Here is a 21,681-nt window from a genome sequence, read left to right as displayed (position 1 = left end):
TTTCCTTATAAAATAAGCATTAACTCAAGTTACGCTAGATGGAACAGAAAAAACAACAACGTAATCCAATCTTCTAACTTTACTGAAGGCCTGATAAATAAACCTGGAAGAAATTTTAATTAAAGCAGACAGTAGCTTGGGTTTTTAAACCCCTAAACTGTGTTTGTTACTAGTACCTCAAGTATAAAGAACTACAATCTACACAAGGTTTGCATTAATCAATAACGGACAACATCACATACACACATATCTATCCACCCCATTGGTCTCCAAGTGCGGTCTAATCTCCAACTTCATTACTAATCTGATTCTTATTATATATTTGTATTTTTATGCATGTTTTAGCTTACCATTTGCTAATATACTGGTTTCTGTGGATTAACAATATATTTTTACCAAAAACTTACGGAAACAAATTATGCATTAGCCAGAAATTCCACAACGGAAATGCTATCCACAAAGAAAGCAAAGACCCATTGAAAAAAAACACTAAACATCATTACAATGGAGTGATATAAAAATCTCACTCAATTATGTTTCGTAATAAAGTGTGTACTGTAGAATCATGGCAACCTGAAAGCTAGGGAATAAGCTAGCTAAGTACTAGGTTGAAATCATTAAATGCTGATAATGAAATCATAAGTTTTATATTCTTAACTGTAGGCGTTTTATTTTTATTACAAAAAGTATAAAGACGACACGAGGAAAACAAAAATTAACTTCTTAATAACAATAATGTCAGAAGAAAATTATGCATCTATATAAAAACCAAAAGATGAACTTCCAAACAGAAAACATATAGTAGTACTACAAAATGAATATAATTAAAGCTGCAAACGTATAGTAGCAGAAGGGTCATGTGAGTAGTCAAAACTAGCATTTAAATTTTCTCTACGTTCCAATTCTTTGACATCTAATGTATTTTTACTCGTATTTAAGGCAAGAATCAAAATTCTGCACATACAAATAAAAAAAGTAGAATCATATGGCTAACACACAACATTCTCTTCCTTCTACCAGTTGAATCTATCATTAACTAATGAAAGTAGTGGAAATTAAAAATCGGTTTTGTCTCTCAGCTAAAACGTAGTTTGTAACTAATCTTGTGTTTAACTCAATACAAGTATCAGTTTCAAATCAATTTCCTGGCTTCAGCTGATTTATATAACTGGATGGAAATTTCAGTTATCAATGATATTTATTAAAATAAATAATAAAATAGTAAACGTATGGATAAACTCGGGAACTTTATTTCGAAAATGACTAATTTATACACACAAGTCACCTTGTTCCTATTAAACATCTTTAACAACTGATAGCTGACAGAAGAAAAAACAACAACAACGTACTAACTACAGATACACTATGTTAAATAGTAATACATATGTTTCATTTTCATTCAGGTAACTGTAAATTAAATCAATTACAAGCACATTTAAAAGGGTCCATAATGATGAATATCAAAGTGGAGCTTTCAAATCAAGAAGCACTGAATTTTTAAACCAAATATTCCCTCCTTCCATAAAAGTAGACTTATAAGGCTAAATTTGGTTAATTCATAACTGATATATCTTGTCCCATTGTGCAGACTTGAAAGAAATAAAGCAGAAATGACTCCGTTTTTTATGCACATAAAATGGCTCCAATTCAAAAACTGAAACGTTAATAATGTGAAGTACACTGTGCTAAATTTCCAGATTTCCACACTAATGAAACTAGATTACCACCTTATTATTTCTGTATAAACATTCTTGTAGTTCCCTTCCCTTCCAAGGCAATTTAAAACAGTTGTCTGATATTTCTGTCTCAATACATTTTTCTTTTGTTTTGAATTTTGTGTACCTCAGAAGCATATACACTATACTGTCACTATGGTGTATATATATACACACACACTTCTTTTTTTCAGATTATACTTTACAACTTCTAAAAATGAACTTTAAGTTATTACACTAATTCTTTTAGTTTTTATTGTGTAATTTCACTCATTACCTATAACATCCACATCTCAGTAATTGAAAGTTTAAAAGTAAATATGGCTCAAAGAAACTGACACAAAAACTTTCTAAAAAATAAGCAAAACAACAAATGTAAATTTCAAGAAGATTGTTTATTTATACTTGAATGTAGGATTCAAACACTTTGATACCATACACAAATTTTCATACATTAACAGACACACCAGACCAAAACACATTGTTTCTTTAATTACAGAAACTATCTTAAAGATACCATAATTTCTGCTCCAATGTGACACACACTGCACAAAGAGATACAATCACCAAACACACCACACACACCTCTTGGAAGTGATGATGAGAATTTAAATTGACTTGGAACTAGGACTGAAGCCCTTTAAAAAAAAAGGGGACAAGTTATATAAGTTTCCCGTGAAAGACAATGCCACAAATTAATGAGGTTTATGTACAAAAAGAAAAGGGTATTAATACACACTCAAATGTAACAACTTCCACACTGTACTTTTATAACCTCACATTGAAGCACCCCAAATTTTGTTTTTGTTTCATCAACTAAAGTAAAAACACTAAATTCATGTTCAGATATACTCATTCACTCAAAACAAGGTTCCATTTACGAAAAAGGCCAATATAAAACTTGCAGACATAACTTAGGAGAAGTCTTCCATACAATTATCAATGAAATGATGAGAAAATGCCATTACACAGGGTCAGTTTGTTTGTTTGCTTGTGTGTGTGTAACTGGTGCAGTTCCTTAGTTTTAATCCTGCATCTCCTCAGGAATCTCATGGGGATTAAGGATTCCTGGAACTGATAACTGGATTTTTCTTTTTTCTTCTTCAGCTTGTCGAAGAGCAGCTTCTCTTTCTTCCAAAAACAGGTCACTGTCATCTTCTCCCGCAAACTCCTAGATTTTTAAACCAATTCCTTTTAAGTTTCACCAATAAAGTTCAAATAAATTTCATAACAACTAATACAATTTTTCCTGTCCACTACTACGGGTTATGTTCTTAAAAAATGTACCCACAATACTGTACTTGCCTATAACAAAAAAAAAAAAAAAAGTGAACTAGAGAAATACAGGTGATGAATTACTAAACAGTTTTATTAATCAAAATTTACACCACCACTGTCAGTAAAAGACTTGAGCTGTTAACACCAAAAGATAAAATCCATTTTATTATTACCCAATATACAATTTATCATTATACTTACTCTAATCTGAACCAAGAAGTCTCTTAAGTGTTCTTTGAATGCAGGGATGTCCTGGTCGAGGTTCAAGAAACCCTGAACAGTTATTTTTATCTGGTTTCTATGATAAGAAAAATTACTTTGAGAAAGAAAAATCATTCAACAGATACTGTGAAGAACTATGATAAAAATACATTTTCCCACCAGTATGTTAAGAATTATTATTGTTATTATTCAGATCAATCTTGAAATTTAAACAGAAAGAGCTGATTAAAACATATGAATATTAATATAACTAAAAAAAATTTAACTTAAAATGCTAAAAAATCAGAGTAAATAGCAATAAATGATGTTTTTGCTAATAAATAAAGTACTGTGTGTATATGCAAAAAATAAGTTAAAACTACTATATTTACTGTCAGTAATACACAGTTTTTGACAATTTTTGATTTGAGGTTAGTTTAATTAAATATAATCTCCAACATAGAGCATTTGAAAACAAGCAACCCTTTATCTCGTGAAGCACATATTTATATCTTGCAGAATGAAACCACACACAGATGATGCAATACAGCATGAGATAGTTTACACGAAACATAATTAAGCTCACAAGCAAAAATAGGAGTCATCAGTTGCGTGAAAACATATTTATTTACACACAACTTCTTTCTATTCATAACTGAACTATGAAATAAAAAATTACTGTGTGTGTTGCTACTGGCAACTTGTAATAACTAGTGACTTTATATATATCTTGAAAACATAAAGGATGAAAATAATAAAGGAAAACAGCATTAAAATGCTGTCAAAACTTTATTCTTGGCTGTAATGATCAACACAATTTTAATTACAAAATAATTTTGTCACAAGTGATTAAGAAACATAAATATTGCTATACTTACTACTTGGAAGAAATTATTTTATAACAGTTTCTTTCACACAGAAACTTTGTTTACATTGCAGAAGGAATTTAAGACTTATTAAAGGTAAAAAAAATTACATTAAGTTTGTATAGGTTTGATTAAACCAAACTTTATTACAATTTTCTGCAGCACAATTAACTCATGGGTTCATACCACTCACAAAATAGAAGTACTAAAAATTATTTTATCAATCAAAAACATATTTCTCACCAGGCCTATGTAAAACTTAACCACTAAGCTAAAAACAATAAATATAAAATTAAAGAAAAGCTAACAATTTGGAAAATTTTAAGAAAGTAAACTTTAGAGTCAGATTACAGACATCCAAACAACAGTGTCAGTTCATCATAATAACTCCCTGATGTTTCTACTTACTGTGAAAGATGAGGGAAGGCCATCTTAAGTAAATTGGCTACAAACTCTTGTATGTAGGTGATATTACTTTGACCATTAGTCTGTGCAGTGGGATTCAGTGGCACAGAAACTTTTCCCACTTCAACTAATGTGAACATGTAGGCCAGGATAGTTGCTTGCATAGTCAAACCTGAGAGAAATTAAACATTCCATGTTTACTTGATAACATGTAAAAACCAGTCAAGCAAATCATGTGTCTGACATCCACCACTCCTCATGTGTACATCACAGACAACTCAGAGATAACTTGAATAACCTGTAATAAGCTAAAAATACAATTAACTGTACTTTGTTTTTCAGCTACTTCAGCAATTTTGTAGTTATTTAAATTTTTCACCTGAGGATCTTTTTCAAATTTATTCATTATTATAAAATCAAACTAAACCCACTATAAACTGTAAAAATTACAGAAATATTTAAAACTATATATTGCTGACAACTGACCTCACCCGTCAAAATAGCATCACTGTTACCAGTTGTCACAGAATAATATTTTGACAACAGTACTCTTTGTTGAAATCAATTTATAGCCAATGGTTACAATTTGCTTTCTATAAGTAAAAATTGTCTCTGTGTACATATTGATTAACACTCCTATGAAAAGTGGGGCCTAATAGGCCCCAGAGCAACTTGAAAGGTTATTAATATTAGGCTAATAATTTTGTATTTAAATGAAATTGCCATTTAAATCCATTAATGAATGGATTAACGAGATTCCCACTGTCCCTATCTACTATCTAGCGAAACCACAGCCAGGGGAACGGGCTTGAAGAAATCAGGACTAGAAACGTCTTTTCGTAGGAGTGTTAAATGTAATAAACTTCATATTGTATTAAATATTATAAAAAAGGAAATTGAGTCATCTGATTAGTTTTGCCAACTCAAACCCTACCTACCATACTTGCTAATAACTGTTATTAATGATGACTTGTTATAACTGAATACTCCTGTATCTTTTCCATAAATTTTGTACTGAACAAAAACAACACCAAAAAATATAAAAACAAAATCAAGTTTTCAAATGTTAAAGAAAACTTAAAACTATTTCTACAAATTGTTTTATTATTCTTGATTACAACTTGTCACCACTAACCTTTTTCAAAAGATTAATTTTCACAAAACACGACTGTATTCTCAACAAGTGTCAAATGTTAAAATCGATTTCTGATCAAACACAAACTTAGAAAAGAGAGAAAGAAAAGAAACCCTAAAACTGCAAAGAATTACAGTTTATACACCAAGATATACAAGAGAAATGTAAGTTTGAACATTTCTTAAATATTCTATTCTTGAAAAAAATATTCTACATTATTAAAATATTAAATTTACGAAAAGTGTGATCAAAGAAATTTTTGTACTAGAGTTAAAATTATATTTTCATTAAACTTTTCATGTTGAGTTATGAGCAACTCCTAAATGACCCTTTGGACTGGAAAGAATTAAGCAAGAATTAGCAAAGGATTGACAAAAAGAAATACTTATTTTTTGCATGCATTATTGTAAGTAATTTGATAGCAACAATCTAGTATAATATATAACAAGAACCAAATGTAGATCCACAATTTATTTTTCACATGTACTCATGAAGGCATAATTACATACTGAACTGTTAATATGTTTTTTTTTATTTCTCACCTGAAAATAGCCCAAGTTTAATCCAGAAACTCACAGTATGTTTCAATTGCAGACCAGTGGTACTTTGGAGGTTTTTGTTATTTAAGCTAATTACATAATATTTATTATGTTTTAGTCTCATTAACTTATTTTGTAACTAAAATTATTTAAAGTCTGAAAGTTTTAACTGTCCTGTCTCAGAAACTACATTAGAATGTTTTGGTTCTCTAGGTTAATATTTATAAATTTTACAAGTTGTAGAGATGTGTAATAAATTAAATGAACGTGACTACAGATGGTATCTTAAGTTTTTGTTTACTTCTCTTTTCTTCTCATAAAATGGACTAACAGTTGGGTCTAGCTCAAATAGTCCAGGTACATCAGTTAAATTCTTTTAGGTGCTTTATGGCCTAGTTTTCCTGTGTGTATTAACTTTTATGATTGCACATTTTCAGTTTACAGAAGATTGTGGATGGAATAACTGTTGTCCCTAACTTTTGAATGAAGTTTCAAATTTCATAAAATTAGGCTTTTAAATACTTTCTACTAACATAAAGATGTTAAAGTAAGATGTGACATAAATTTTCAGTGTTAAACTTCATGGTAAGTCTTATCTTTCTCAAATGTGAGTCTGCTTCTACAGTAATTGTTAATAGGTTTAATCATTGCGTAGACACAAAAAAACAGAAAAGTTATATTTTAAGTGCTACAAAAACAAGTCAGGTTTAGATTTTTTTCCCAATAATATAACACCAAAAACTGGAAACGTCAAAGCATTTATATGCTAGTTTTATTATACAAAGCAATACTTCCAACTGAGGGAACAGTTATTAAATTTTGAGAAGAAACAAAAATTACAAAAAAATAATAAAAGTAATCAAACAACAATCAGTTTTTTATTTTATTGTTAGAAAAGAAAGTCATTACATTAGATTATAAATCATTTATTTAACTGGATAGACAAAATAATAATAGATTAATATAGAGTAAATGAAATCTTATATGAAAAGATAAATTTGGAAATTAAGGAAAGTACAAAAGTATTTAATAAAACAATAAAAAACAAATTGTTGACTATATGTGATTACTATAAAGTAAAACAAAATGGTTTTCATTCTAATATTAAGTATATAATTTAAATTGTTCATAAAAGAAGTTATCCTGTTAGGCCTAAAGCATTAAGCATTGGTATGTGTAATCATGAACTAGTGCTTATTGATAATAAAATTTAGAAGTGGTTATTAGGAATTATTTTGCTATCCAAAACAGCTTTGAGTTTTATAAAGATATAATTTTTTTTATTTTAATAATCAATTATTTTGCACAATATTAACTAATACTCACAGATAATTTTATTTCCAAACTCTTTATGTAACTAAGAATGCTTTACAAATTTCAACTATTGGAAACTTGCAAGTTAAAAAAAAATGCAAAGAAACTTTGAATTGATTCACATTCGAACAGCATAAAAAAAACAAGGAGGAGAGAGAGAGAAAGATAACCAGAACAAACCTGCAGTATGCGAAGTGTCCGTTACAACACTGAACAAATGTTGTAACACATCAGTATAATATGTCTGGTAAAAACTCTGAGCTGCTGCTTCTTCCTGACTTACATTCTGTAATAGCTGATATAAGATGTGGAGACCTAAAAAATAACCCTAGAATATCAATACAAATCACCTTATTTGAACATGTTTCTAATACATGTAACATATAGCTATTCTATTATATAAAACACAGTTTGGGAAGTATTTGAACCTACTCTGGTTCTAAGCTTCTAGAACAAAAAGCATAAAATGTAAAACAAGCAATCATGCACAATACATATGTAAAAAATTGTGACTTTCAAGTAGGTACAAGATTACCACCCACCCACCCAACCTCAATATAAAGGGAAAACAATATTCTAATTCAAAATTATTACAAATGTTGTTTTGCTTTAAGAATTTTCTTTAAGTTGTGAAACAGCATTTTCAATAAAACAAAACACTTCTAAGATCAAAACAAACAATAATTAGAAGGGTCAGTAACCCAAGGTTCATTTTGAACAGGGTGTTCAGAAAGTCACTGTGCAGTTTTGTCTGTTAATACATATATAAGTGCACAGTGACTTTCTGAACACCCTGTATTTTATGACAACTGCATTACCCTTAACATCTGATGTTTATATAAAGTGCACAGGAAAAAGTGAACTTAAAACCTAAGGTGTGGAAACTAACTTTTAACTTCCCCACCTCACTCTTCTGTCACAACAAATTTTTCTTTGAAATACAACATTTAAATTTTTTTTCTGAAAACTTTACACTGGTAGCATCATTATTTGTAATTAAGCACAAATCTACACAATGGGTTACTTGTGCTCTGCCCATCAGGGGTATCAAAACCTGGTTTCTAGCTTTCTAAGTCCACAGACATACTGCTGTGCTGCTGGAGGTCAATGGTAGGAAGTGGAACTCATTTCCTGTCCATCTAGAGGCCCCATTACACAAATACTAAAGCAATATAAAACACCACTATTCCACTAAAGGAAGCTTTCTGCAATATTAAAAACTGATACAAACTTTTCACACTGAGAATTTTGGAAAAGCAGAGGAGTGAAAATACCCTTCTCATATATAGTATATTTAGTAACTATTTTGTATCATAGGAAATGTGAAAATACTAGATTATTAAGGAGATTTATAAAACTTACCTGTGTCAGCTACATTTCTCATGGTATGTTTAAATGCCCAGATAACTGAATCTAGAACCAACTTGAACTGTGCAGGAGGGATTGTCAATAAAGCTGGGATCAAGAAACAAAGTTTAATCTCATCTTTGTGAATCCAGCATTACTTGTGAAATATTAAAATGTGTTATCAAGGTGACTTATGGCCTCAATAAACTACAACTTTTCCACAGAATACATGAAAAACTTGTACCCATACCAAAATTAATTAACCTCTCAAAAACTCATTAATAATGATTTCATTCTACTTCAAATCATATTTTACGAAAAACAAAATAAAAACAACATATATACAAAAAAAAGTGCAGTTACAGATAAAACCTATATCTAAAGATACAATACAAATACACCAAAAATGTTTCACTTTTTGTTTTGTTAAGATGTTCATTCAAGTAATCTAATCAAGTTATTGTTTTGGAAAAATCTGTATGCTATTTGGTAATTAGTTTTACTGATTCTATAGCTTGTTTATGATTATAACTTTTGCAGATTCTATAAGATTTACAGATACTGCTACCTGTAGTTTGAAAGTAACAATATTTTACGACAGACCACAACAAACATGAGCATAAGAGACTACAGAGATATTCAGCAAAAAAACTGTATCCAACTTCTAAAAGGATTATAGAAATAACTTTTATCAAATTGTTATATATTTAGTTTCAAAATACAGATATTTTATTACTAAATATCTCTATCAACAAAGTAGGTTAACACATGATGTTATTTAATATGCCTGTAATTATAATTTGACAAATATGTAACATGGCTTTCAGGTTCACGAATACAAGTTTGTGTAATACTTAGCAGAGTATGCAGTTATATCACTTAATGTTTTTTATATCACTGTAAATTATAAAATATCAACTAAAGTCTAAAACATCTTATTGTTATCATACTTCATGTTCCAGGTAAGTCTTATTTCATTATAAATGCACAAGAAGTAACTGCAATCATACTACCACACTGGATATGGTTAGAATAGTAACTTAAAGTCAAACAACCAACAAACAGACATTTACAGAGGCTGAGAAGAAAGAAGTGCCAATACAATAGAGTAATATGGATTAATAACTTTATGCTGATAAAGAATTGTTTGTTTGTAGTTCAGCACAAAGCAACTAAATTTACTATCTCTGTTTTGCCCACCATGGGTATCAAACACCTGGATTCTAGCATTGTAAGTCTGCAGACATACCACTATCCAACTATGGGTGCTGCTGAATAAGAAACAGAACAACAACAACAAAATACAATAAATCACACAGTTATTTAAATTAATCCAAAATGGGTATATACACAATAAATAGTACAGCAAAGTATATGAAAATAATAACAGAAAAACAAATTCTTGTCAAATAGTACAAAAACAACATCAATAACAAGTCAAAAGACCAGAACATAACTCAAAGTACAGAGGCATTTAGCAGAGCACATACATATGCCATGCAGTGTTGACCATATTTGGCTCTCAACAAAATATGAAAATGTGTTGGTATGTCCATCTTTATCAATGGACAAAAACTGTTCTTGATTAGGTCAATAAGGAATATTATTCAACAAATATTCACCAAGATGAATCAAAATCTAATTGTTTTTAATTGAGTTATTGAGAAGAAATAGTATAAAAATTGGTCATCTCATGTTAACAAATAGGAATTTTCATGACCTTAGGAATCCTAAAATTAATCATTTCTTAGTTGGCTCATAGTCCAACCATAGTGTGTACCAAATTTCATCAAAACTCACTCAGATATTTTGCAGAAATCTTCATTACAAACACACACACACTCACTCACTCCAAGGGGTGAAAATATAAGCATTAAAGAAAGCATAACATGTTTTACAGAGTTGGTAAAGGAATGTTAAAAAAAAAATCTGTGAATCACAGCCAAGTAACTTTTGTAGCTGAAAATGTTATGATTCAGGGCAATGTTGATTGATTTAATGTTATTATCAATCAGGTCTGTGTAACTGTGGCAAAAAAAACAAATTTTAGATTATATGTTAACAGGTTTAGGTTTATTGTGATTAAGAATCTTCCTGTTTCAGTAGCACATTCCTTTCATTGTGTATTTATTATAATTCCCATATTATAACTTTAATTACAGTATGCGGAGCTTTACAAAATTTGACATACTTTTAGTAAATATTATAAGTCCTTTAAAACATCTGATGTGTTGGTTATAGAGTATTTTCATTAAAGATTTGTCTGAGAGAGAGAGAGAATAAAAAAATCTATATAAAGTATTTTACTTGCTAGCCCAAGAGAAAAATTATTTCCATATTAAGATCTAAAACACCTCAAAAATATAAAATTTCATTTGCATAATCTCTAAAACTCTCAAAATAAATTTCAAATGTGTTTACTGAGTACAAATTTTTATATTTTTGTCTGTTATTCTTTTTATAGTTGACTTTATACAAGGCTGGTCAATTTGACCAGTCTAAATTATCTTTGTTTCTTTCTAGAATAACTTCATATTGTATCAGGAAACCATCCATATTTGTTTATCCTAAATAGCTTTAAACTTGTACCCAAATACATCTCTTTATACTTAAATTTTATTGTTTCATTTGAACAATGTTTAACTACTATTCTACTATTACAAGTTCTAAATCACTTGGCAATCATATGGCGTTATGCTGTCAAATTACGCTACACATAAACTACTCATGAAAAATTATTATGTTATTTATTTCACCTAATTTAATCTTAAAAACTAACATTAAGGTTTCCTATTTGTATAGTTTAGCTACTTTCAAAACAGTAAGTGAATACATTTGAAAAACCTGAAATAAAGTGCTCACCTAGGTCATTTGTTTTTTTGCTATAAACTGTCAATGACACTTAACATTACTTTTTATATTAATGGTAGTACTGCACTAAATAAGGTTTTTATTTAATTAAATGATTCATCAAAACACAGAATAATAACACGTGAAAAAGCAGACGTCTCATAACTATCACAATTTTTCTTGCTTTCTAACCATTCAACAATGACCCTTAAAAATTTATCAATGTATTTCCTATAGGAATGAGGTTTGAACTGGAAGTAAAATTGTCACTTCTCTGTGCAGAAAACAGAATAATATAACATCTAATTTTATAGATGAAAACCTCTGCTTTCTCTTGGTTATAAATAATATTGTATTCAACATAAGAAAGAACTATTGGCAATTTTGAAAGAGGATGTTATAGCTGGGCATGGCAAAAGGGATCTGATTTTCTATTTCATGGTTCTGTAGATAAAAAAGTTTGAAAGTTACACAACTTATGCTTTGCCCGAGTGATGAAAACAGAGTGAATAATCTATGTTAAATGTACTTCTTGAAGAGGTGGTAAATAAGTTTCAGCTTAAGGATAAATATACTCTCGTTGATTAGAAAATTTAAGTTTCATTTTCATGATCTCTAAACCTACTAAATGTATATCAAACGTTTTCTTCCATTAAGTTTTATTTTTTATCTGTTATATTCTGTACTCTATCTCTATATGGACTCTATATGAAATAAAACTAAATTACCCTTTCTAAAATTACTGTAAATAGTAATGTAGAACTACAAATCTTTATTTCAAATACCTTACAGGCTCAAAATAACAGTATACATTGTCTTCTACTAATTTTATCGTTCCTTTGAACCATGCCTAACTATATATGTTGTAAAGCACTCAGCAAATGTTAGTGTATTCAATGGCATAAAACAAGTTGGAGTTGAAGGTTTGACTGATCTGAGTTGCCTTTATTTTGAAATTTTCATAGAAGTTTAGTCTTTCAAGATTTATAAATTAATTTAAATGAAAACTAGCATGGACAAATAAAGGCTACTAAACATGGGTTCAAGGGGTTTCCCAGAATTCATTGCATTGATTTAATTGAAAACTGAGATCATGTAAACTGTAATTCAAAATAAGGTTGCCATGGTTGCAGTTTCCTGTGAATTTTCAAAGTTAACTTAGTAATCTCTATGAATAAAATATTACCTGTAAAAGTTCTTATGCTGATGACAAAAATGTAAATCTCATGCTTTGTAGTTTTACATCACACCTGAATTTAAATAAGTAACAAGTTCTATTGCTTTTCCAGTAATCTTACAGATCTGAAAATATTGTCAGTACAATATGAAATAAACAAACCTACAGAACTAAGTATGCCAAACTATTTCTCCTGAACCTATTTCTAAATTTAAAGAATATCAGTTCATACCAGGGTTATTGTTTTTTTCTTCAAGAATATAAATAAAAATATCACAAATATTCAAAGTGTAACATACTCCCTAAAACTGCTTCTTCAAAGATTTTTAAAATATCACTTACCTGGGAAACAATGAGAAACAACAGCCTGAAGAAGTAAGAAAAAATTGGTTCTGTGTTCTGGAAATTCTTCAAAATCCTAAAAATAAACACACAAAAAAACCATTTACATTAAACATAAACATCTCAATACTTTACCAATTAGTGTATCAATCTGTTAAGTATTAATGGTTTCAACTACTAAATAAATAGCAGTTAATTGGAAATTTGATCATTTATCAAGATGTATGGTGCATCACTGAAATAATCTATGAATATCAAATTCTACTGAAAAATATACTAAAACTAATTTGTGGTAAAGGTAATATAATTTTTAATACTTATGACACCAAAAGGAGAACAAGTTTGCTTGTAACCCAAAATTATATTGTTTTAGTAAATTCCCAATATGTAGAGAATATCTTTATGTGCTTTATAATAATCAAGGAACCATTTAATAAACTGGAACAGTTAAGCTGGTAATTATATATATTACCATAACTCCAATACTTACTTTATTGATCATTTCCAAAGTACATTCAAATACAGCATCAAATATTTTTGGGATTTCGGATGTAATATTTCCCTGTGAAAGAATACAGAATTATCTGAAAGGCTAACAGGATAAATACACAAATATAAGTTATATAAGCTCATACACACTAAATGACAAATTGACAGCAACATGCTTTCCAACCAGCTCGACTATACTGCTCATAAGAATATCAAAGAAGTTTATTTGTCTCAGGTGAGATACAACACTTGGAGTATTTCTAATACACACTCATATTTAGTTTTTATCTGTTCTCTAAAAGTGTAAAACAAAATGTAGCATATGTGATTTAGAGAACCTAATTTGAGATGCTTTTTCAAGATTTAAATTTATGTAAAAACATATCTTGATATCTGTAAAAAACAAAAAATATATATACGAATATATCTTTATTCTAGAAATGAACACAAGCATTTTGTTTTAGAATTTTTAAGTAGAAAGAAAATATATTTTGTTTTTTCATGATTAAGATGGATTTTTTTTCTAAAAGAGAAAAAAAATGAAAGCATTTTTATGGTTTCAGTTTGGACTCTTAATATAGATTAAAAAAACAAAAGACTATACCAAATCCTTCCTACAAAAGAATCTCTCTTCTTATGTATCACATAATTACATGCAGGAAAAAACATCCTATAATAACCCAAATAATGCCAAATTCTTCACATATATGCCACAATGACCATATACAGTAGCTAGTAGCTAAAAGTAATTGATTTTATAAGCTCTACTCATCTGTTCCCCTATGCTTTTATCTGTACAAAATTAAATATAATTTAAAAACCCACATATTGATAGTTGGGCCTAATATAATAATCTCCAAGACCAGTGAAAGCACTAAATTACAATTCTAACAAAGTGGAATCATACACTTCTTATTTCACTCTCAGATATACAAACAAAGCAGCAAACAATTCACTGATGAATTAAAAAAAAAACAAAAAAAACAAAAAACTGAAACATTTTCTAATATCCTTGTTTAACCCTTTCTGTACTGATAAGCATTTAGTGTTTTTGGTGCACACTTTCACATCAAATTTCAAAATGTTGATAAAAGTAAAAAAACCTTTTTTTCAAAATATTTTCAAACTGATATTCTGACAAGGTTGGAACAGTTATTTCAGTGTTATTTCCCCCTCTCCCAAATTAAATGTTCAAATTTACATTTATTTACAGCTCCATGAAGCCTTGCCTACAAACAACACACTTATCAATTTTTTGTGTGTTGATTATGTCAGTTGATATCAAGAAACAGTCAGTTAGCATTTCCAATAATTACAGTAGTCAAAATAAAAATGAAACCAGTTAGAGTTACGACAATAATTAACTAGTGTTTCAGATTTTTATAACTATCCAGTAATCAACTAATCAAAATTAGTTTTCAATTTTTACTATTTCTATTTATTCCAGCAACCTAAGTAATCAAAATATTGCCATTACTTTGTTGTTAAACCCAAAGTTACACAGTGAGCTTTGCTCTGCTCACTTCACATATCAAAATTCAATTTTTAGATTTATTATTCTGTTTACTGATAAGTTTAATGTAATCAACTAATAAGCCTGGAAATTCCATTAATTTTCCAACTCTGATCAGAACAACTATTAAAAATTGCTTGGGTATAAAAATAGCTACACATAATGTTTGAATACTATTGGACACAACAGGTTTTAAGATATTTGGTATAATTTAGAATGAACAATGTTAAGTAGTTTATGGTTTTATGAGAAAATAAACAATCCTGCTCCTACACAAGGAATGAAGGAAAATTAGAGGAAAGTTCAGAAGACATCAGAAACAAACCACAGATCTGTGAATTTTTATCATCTATTTAGATGGTTTTTCATCTCTGAAAAAGTTTTCATGTTAAATTACACATTTAAAAACCACTGAAATTTTCTTTTAAAGAAAGACATCAAGTAAACTTTGTCATTTTTGGTACACAATTGCATAATGATTCAAATCCCAACTTACTAATTACTGCTAAGTTTATTGCATTCAAATAATTCTCACAAATGAAGTAACTTTTAAACTGTTAAAAAAAAGTAAATTATTAGCTATAAATTGAATTTAACCAAGAATACTGTTAGCAAAGACACTGTTATCTAGCTTGAACTGATGCTGTTTTGACAAGTACATACATTATTTCTTGTTTTCATGTTTATTCTTTACTTATTATAATAAAAGTAATGAAAAAAAAGGAAGAAACTGATTAGGTTAAACAATATAATATAAATAATAATGGTAATCTTTTACGAAGTATACTTGCAAGCAACTAGCCCATGCATTATGTAATTCAATAGGGTAGTGTGAATAAACTGATTTTCATAAAGATAAAATACTTTTTATCTGATTATTTTCAAAGTTCAAATGTGTAGCTCTAATACCTTCTAACTTAAATTTAACTTTATCATTCTATTGCCTTTTGAACCCTCTCTAACTAATAATCTCACCATATAAGTTGTAAATCATTCTGCCAACACGTAGTTCATGTTATTGTATTGAATGGCATAATACACAAGTTGCTTGTGAGCATACCCCACAAATAATTATTACTTTTTGTTAACTTCCCTGATCTAAACAAATACCTCACCTTACTTTCTAGTTACTTTTATAACCATAAATAAAGAAAACACATGAAAAACAAGAAACAAAGTACTTATCTTTGATGTTTTTTGTTAACAGCTACTGATTAAATTTAAGCCTACTTTTTTTATAGTTATGGTACTAGTACACTAAATTTTTAATTACTTAAATAATGTACATAAAAACAGTAATAACAGGCACAAAGTAATAACTATAACTTATTATTTAACTGGCTTTCTGACTAGGGCAAAAAGGGCTTAAAATATATTTCTTTTGCCACTCAATTTGAATAATGCAAGTTAAATACTAAAAAAAAAAAAAAAACAGCACTGTAGATCAGTTGATAGATTAAAACTTTTTTTTCCCACTGGTTATAAATAATACAGCATAAAATATCTGGAAGAAAATTATTGGTAATTACTGAAGAGAGGTTGTATGTGACAAGTATGTTGGACTTGCTAGTTTATGACTCTTGTATACAAATAAGATTGAAGGCTATAAAAATTAGATTTTATCTTAGTAATATTTATACTTTAATAAGTAATTTACATTAATTTACTACTTCAGAGAGAGTTAGAAAATAAATCAGAAAAGAGGGAAGATCTAGAGAACAAACATCACAATTCTCATACTAGGGAAGGTTAAGGTGTCAAATAGTCCCTTATAAAAATAAGAACTTGAAGCTCATATTATATTAAATTTTAATATTTAAGAAAATAAATACACCATTCCTGTAAAAAAATATTAAGACAGAACCTAACTTCAATAGACCAAGAACAGCTGAAGCCATATAGATAAAAACGTGAAACCAACATTTAAATAATTATTTAGAAACTCCATTCTATCTTCATTAACCCAAAGTCCACAGGCTTGGCTTTTTTACCAATCCTATGAGAAAGAATGTACAAAGACTGTATTTCCAAATTTACAACATATACCTACAAAAAATCAGATAAGTTACAAAGGTATTTGTTTCAAAGACCTGTCTATGAACTTCTTACTTCAGTTTGATTCAAACTCTTAACATGTTGGAATGCAAGATAATGTTCATGTAGAAAATCAACAGTTTCTTCATTGGATGGTTTAATCATTGTAAATGTATAACTTCTAAAACCCCCAAAATGCATATCTAAAGTATCCCTGCTTATTTTATCTACTATGTACTATCTTCTCCCACAAACTGTTGCTAAAGCTCCAATGTAAGGTACAATGAACAGTCAATAACTCATTCATCAGGCACACAATACAATGTTGAATGGTACTCTGCAAAAATCACGGCATGCACACTTCTACTTGATGTGTGTGGATATAGTTAACTTTTAAATTCTTTTACACATTTGTAATTTTAACTTTCATAGTTCTGTAACATTAACCTGAAGTGATACCATACTATGGATCAAAATATTAGGTTTGTTAATAAAACAAATTTTTCCTACTAAAAATGTTCTTACATTTAGTTACTCATGAGTATCTAAAATCAACACTAAACTTCACATTAAATTTTGGAAAACAGTAATTATGCACATCCACACTTCATCCTCAATTATAACAAAAATATCAGATCTCCAGAATACTATTATAACTGCTCCAATTGAGTCGGTTTTGTATCCACACATATACTCATGCTCCTTCTGTATGTATTTGCACATGTAATGATCTGGTATTTCTGAATTTTGTATTTTGTGAAAGTTTTCACACAACAGTTCCTCACACATCCTTGGTTTATTACTATAATAATACCACAAATATTTGGCTAGCCTTTTAACTTAAACAGGTTTTATACTTATAAGCATGAGTAATTTAAAACAAAAACAACACTGGTACTTTATTTGGCAATAAAAGTTATTTATGTTTTTCTTTCATTCTGGTACATAACTTTTCAAAACACTTATATACTATAACATAAGTGAGGTTTGAAATATCAAAAAAATGTTTTTAATAGAAAAAAAAATCAACTTACTTCTGCCTACCTAAACAAATTACTGTACTTCCAAGAAAATCTGTTTGAAATATACATTATTTATAAGTCTGGCTGAATGATATTAAATAATACAACAAAACTACAAACCTCTAGCCTGTTGACAATAGTAGCCATGGTGGACAGGACTTCAGGTTCCCTAGCTGATGGGACACTGCACCGCTGATAATCCAATAACACAGCATCCAAGAGTGGAGGTATAAAATTTTCCAATACCTTAAGCAGAACATAGCAAGTCAGTAACAATAAACTATCAACATTTACAACACAAGTTCAACTTAAAAGTAACTTTAATTGCCAATTTTTTTTTATGACTTCATAAATTTTAGTCACAGGACACATATTAACATGAGTCACAGAAGAAAAAAAGTAAATAAAAATAACAATTATTTAATATTACAGTTAACCCCACTAATTACTGAGGTCTGCAATTCTGCCCTTTCCTATGAGGGACAGTTTCATTTTATCTTGAGTTTTGTAACAAGCAAATACATAAAACTGCTCAGTATATAGACCTGGCAAGTGTAAAAACAAATGTCATTTTTAGGGTGAAGAAAACTCAACAACTTAAGAAAGTATACATTTCTGAAAATAAAAATCATACACAATTCTATTTTTTAAACATTTACACTGCAATTTGGGACAAATTTTGTATATCATTAATATTTCAGTACATAAAGATGTCTATAATTTTTTTCTTTATCCAATAAATATGAGGTCTGTTCAAAAAATAACGCTGACTGTTTGAATTGTGCGGCTCCAGTTGGTTCCAGGGGAATCCGCTTGGTGTCGCTAGGTTCGCACAGATCAGCTGATTACGACGCCATTTCCTGATTGCAGATATCTTCATTTGTGTATTAGCTACGCGGTTTTAAGTGAAGTGCAATTTTTTCGTTTGGCGGATTTCAGAATGAATGACCTGAAGGAGCAACGACTTGCTGTGAAATTTTGTGTTAAACTTGGAAAATCTGTGACTGAAACTTTTGCTATGCTTAACACGGCTTATGGTGATGTTGCTATGAAGCGTACGGCATGTTTCAAGTGGCATGAACGTTTTAAGGATGGTCGACAGTCCATTGAAGATGATAAGCGTCCTGGACGTCTTTCCACGTCAACTGACGACCCACACGTCGACAAAATCAACACCCTGGTGCAAGCAAATCGACGACTGACTGTCAGGGAGCTTGCTGAAGAGTGTGGGATATCAGTTGGATCTTGTTACGAGATTTTGACTGAAAAATGGAAGATGCACCACGTTGCTGCGAAATTCAGCCCTCAGAACTCGTGAGTTTTTGGCCAAACACTCGATCACTGTTCTTTCCCACCCCCCCTACTCACCTGACCTTGGTCCTTGCGATTTTTTCTTGTTCCCCAAACTCAAAAGACCTTTGAAAGGAAGAAGATTTGAGACGATTCCCGAGATTAAGGCAAATGCGACGAAGGAGCTGGAGGACATTACAAAAGAAGCGTACCAGGACTGTTTCAACAAGTGGAAACAGTGTTGGGATAAGTGTGTGTGTTGGGGAGGAAAGTACTTTGAAGGGATCCCAGACCTGTAACTTCTAAATAAAGTACATTTTGTTTTATGACGTCAGTCCGCATATTTTTTGAACAGCCCTCATATGTTTGCAAAACATCCTGAAGCATGTAAAAGCCCAAATATCAACTGAAACATGATGAAAAAAAAATTCCAATGGCCTCAAACACTGTCACAAGACTTTTTATGATCCTGTTTCATAGTTGATGTTTTATGCTGATGATTACAATTTACTATATCATTGGAAGAATACACATTTAGTTTCACTGGAAAATTCCAGGAGCATTCTGTTATTCCAAAAATATTTATTTTCAATATTATAAGTGATGAGAAATAAAATCTCAGAATTTTAATTTTTAAACTTTTTTTCAGTAATGTAAGGGGGGTCCTCCTCAGTTACCTGCTTTAACAGTATTTTTGATTCTGACATCACTATAGTACAGAAACCTAAGAAAAAATAACAAAAACCAAAGGTGGGGGATCCTGTGAGCTGGCACATTACTGTTTTCATGATAGTAAAGAACTTCTCAAAGGAAAAAACTGCACCAAAGAAGTTAAAGAAAAACACAACTTACCATGTGCGAGTCTGTTGACCTACTAACCCACCCTGATATAAGCTTTAACGCTTCTTTCTTTACAGTTCTCATACTTCTGATGAGAGGCTGTTTAGTGACAACTTCTCCATTCAGGGAAATGGCTGCAGTGATGTTTTCACTCATCACTTTATAAACATTCAACATGTCTAAGTATATTCTTCCCAACTGTAAATATTACAGTAATCTAATTAACAGATTCTAAGGTAGGAAACAAATTAAAACTTTTACAGGCTAAACATTATTCCTATATGCTTGAAAAGATAAAAATATAATATCTCACCAACAGTAACACATACGATAAAATATTTTTTCCCAAAAAAATAAATGGTTGTAGAATAAGTAAATGGCTAAATGAATGAAACAATATATTTCAAAGTTTTCTTTTAAATGATAAATTTCTTTTTGAAAAATAAGAATCTCTTATTTATAAATGAAATGACATTATATAATGTTTAGAATCTTGTTTCTGACAAATCTTCTTAAATTAAAAAAACAAACTGAACTATAAATGATCAAGTTTTAGAAATATTCTACAGAAAGACTACTCTGAGTGACCAAATCCTTACCTGACTGACATAGGGATGACCAATTGATTTACATGCTCGAACGTTTGTTTTTAAAATATTACCAAGCTGCTTAACAGCCTCGGGATCTTTCAGTACATCAACATTCTAAAAAATAAAATATTATCACAAATCAAATCATGTTTTCAAAAACTATTAGAGTCTATTACTTGTTTGCAGTCATGTGTGATACACTACTATCTTCAACATTTTAAAATTACATTTTCACCAGCAAGTAAAAAAATATTCTACATCACTGTTATACTGACTGAAGCCAGAGGACATAGAAAGGTTTCAGAAAAGGTTTGATTTCAATATCACAGGTAGCTGACAAGAAAAAATTGTAATTTATGCAACCTCATTACACATCTATTCTGCTATTTTCGAATGCAAATTTTCAAAACACCTGGTATGGATTCTTGTTTTTGTCCTCCATATAAATTTTACTAGTAAACTCAAAAGGTAGACAGAGACTTAACAACCTTTAAATAAAAACTGTCCTCATGCATTCAAGATTTTATATAGTTTTATTATAAATCTACTGAAAGACATCTCTTAAATTTGACAAAATTTGCCGGACCTTCATTATTTTGGCAACACTGTATACTGAATGAATTATTCTCCTGTAACCTTATCCTGATATTCTTTACTGTGCATGTCACAAGGTTTTGGTGGCTTACTTTCAAAATTTTATTAATCTGCTATTTGATTACATTATATGAAATAGT

General features: G+C 29.7%; 1 protein-coding gene across 8 annotated transcripts in view; it reads right to left on the bottom strand.

The window, feature by feature from the left end:
• Positions 1-2,091: 2,091 nt before the first annotated feature.
• Positions 2,092-21,681, bottom strand: part of LOC143225736 (exportin-1-like) — a 66,331-nt gene continuing 46,741 nt past the window's right edge. For all 8 annotated transcript variants that reach the window (XM_076455666.1, XM_076455661.1, XM_076455662.1 and 5 more), the window contains 10 exons: positions 20,957-21,061; positions 20,370-20,555; positions 18,348-18,473; positions 13,660-13,731; positions 13,170-13,245; positions 8,816-8,908; positions 7,634-7,768; positions 4,469-4,637; positions 3,195-3,291; positions 2,092-2,886 (listed from right to left, as the gene is read on the bottom strand). In XM_076455666.1, coding sequence (XP_076311781.1) covers positions 2,740-2,886; positions 3,195-3,291; positions 4,469-4,637; positions 7,634-7,768; positions 8,816-8,908; positions 13,170-13,245; positions 13,660-13,731; positions 18,348-18,473; positions 20,370-20,555; positions 20,957-21,061 — 1,206 coding nt within the window. In that variant the 3' untranslated portion in view covers positions 2,092-2,739. The remainder of the gene's footprint in view (positions 2,887-3,194; positions 3,292-4,468; positions 4,638-7,633; positions 7,769-8,815; positions 8,909-13,169; positions 13,246-13,659; positions 13,732-18,347; positions 18,474-20,369; positions 20,556-20,956; positions 21,062-21,681) is intronic.

Source organism: Tachypleus tridentatus, chromosome 9 (genome assembly GCF_004210375.1).
Source record: "Tachypleus tridentatus isolate NWPU-2018 chromosome 9, ASM421037v1, whole genome shotgun sequence".
NCBI lineage: Eukaryota > Metazoa > Arthropoda > Merostomata > Xiphosura > Limulidae > Tachypleus > Tachypleus tridentatus.
The sequence above is the reverse complement of the archived record's forward strand: the minus strand, read 5'-3'. Positions and strand labels throughout refer to the sequence as shown.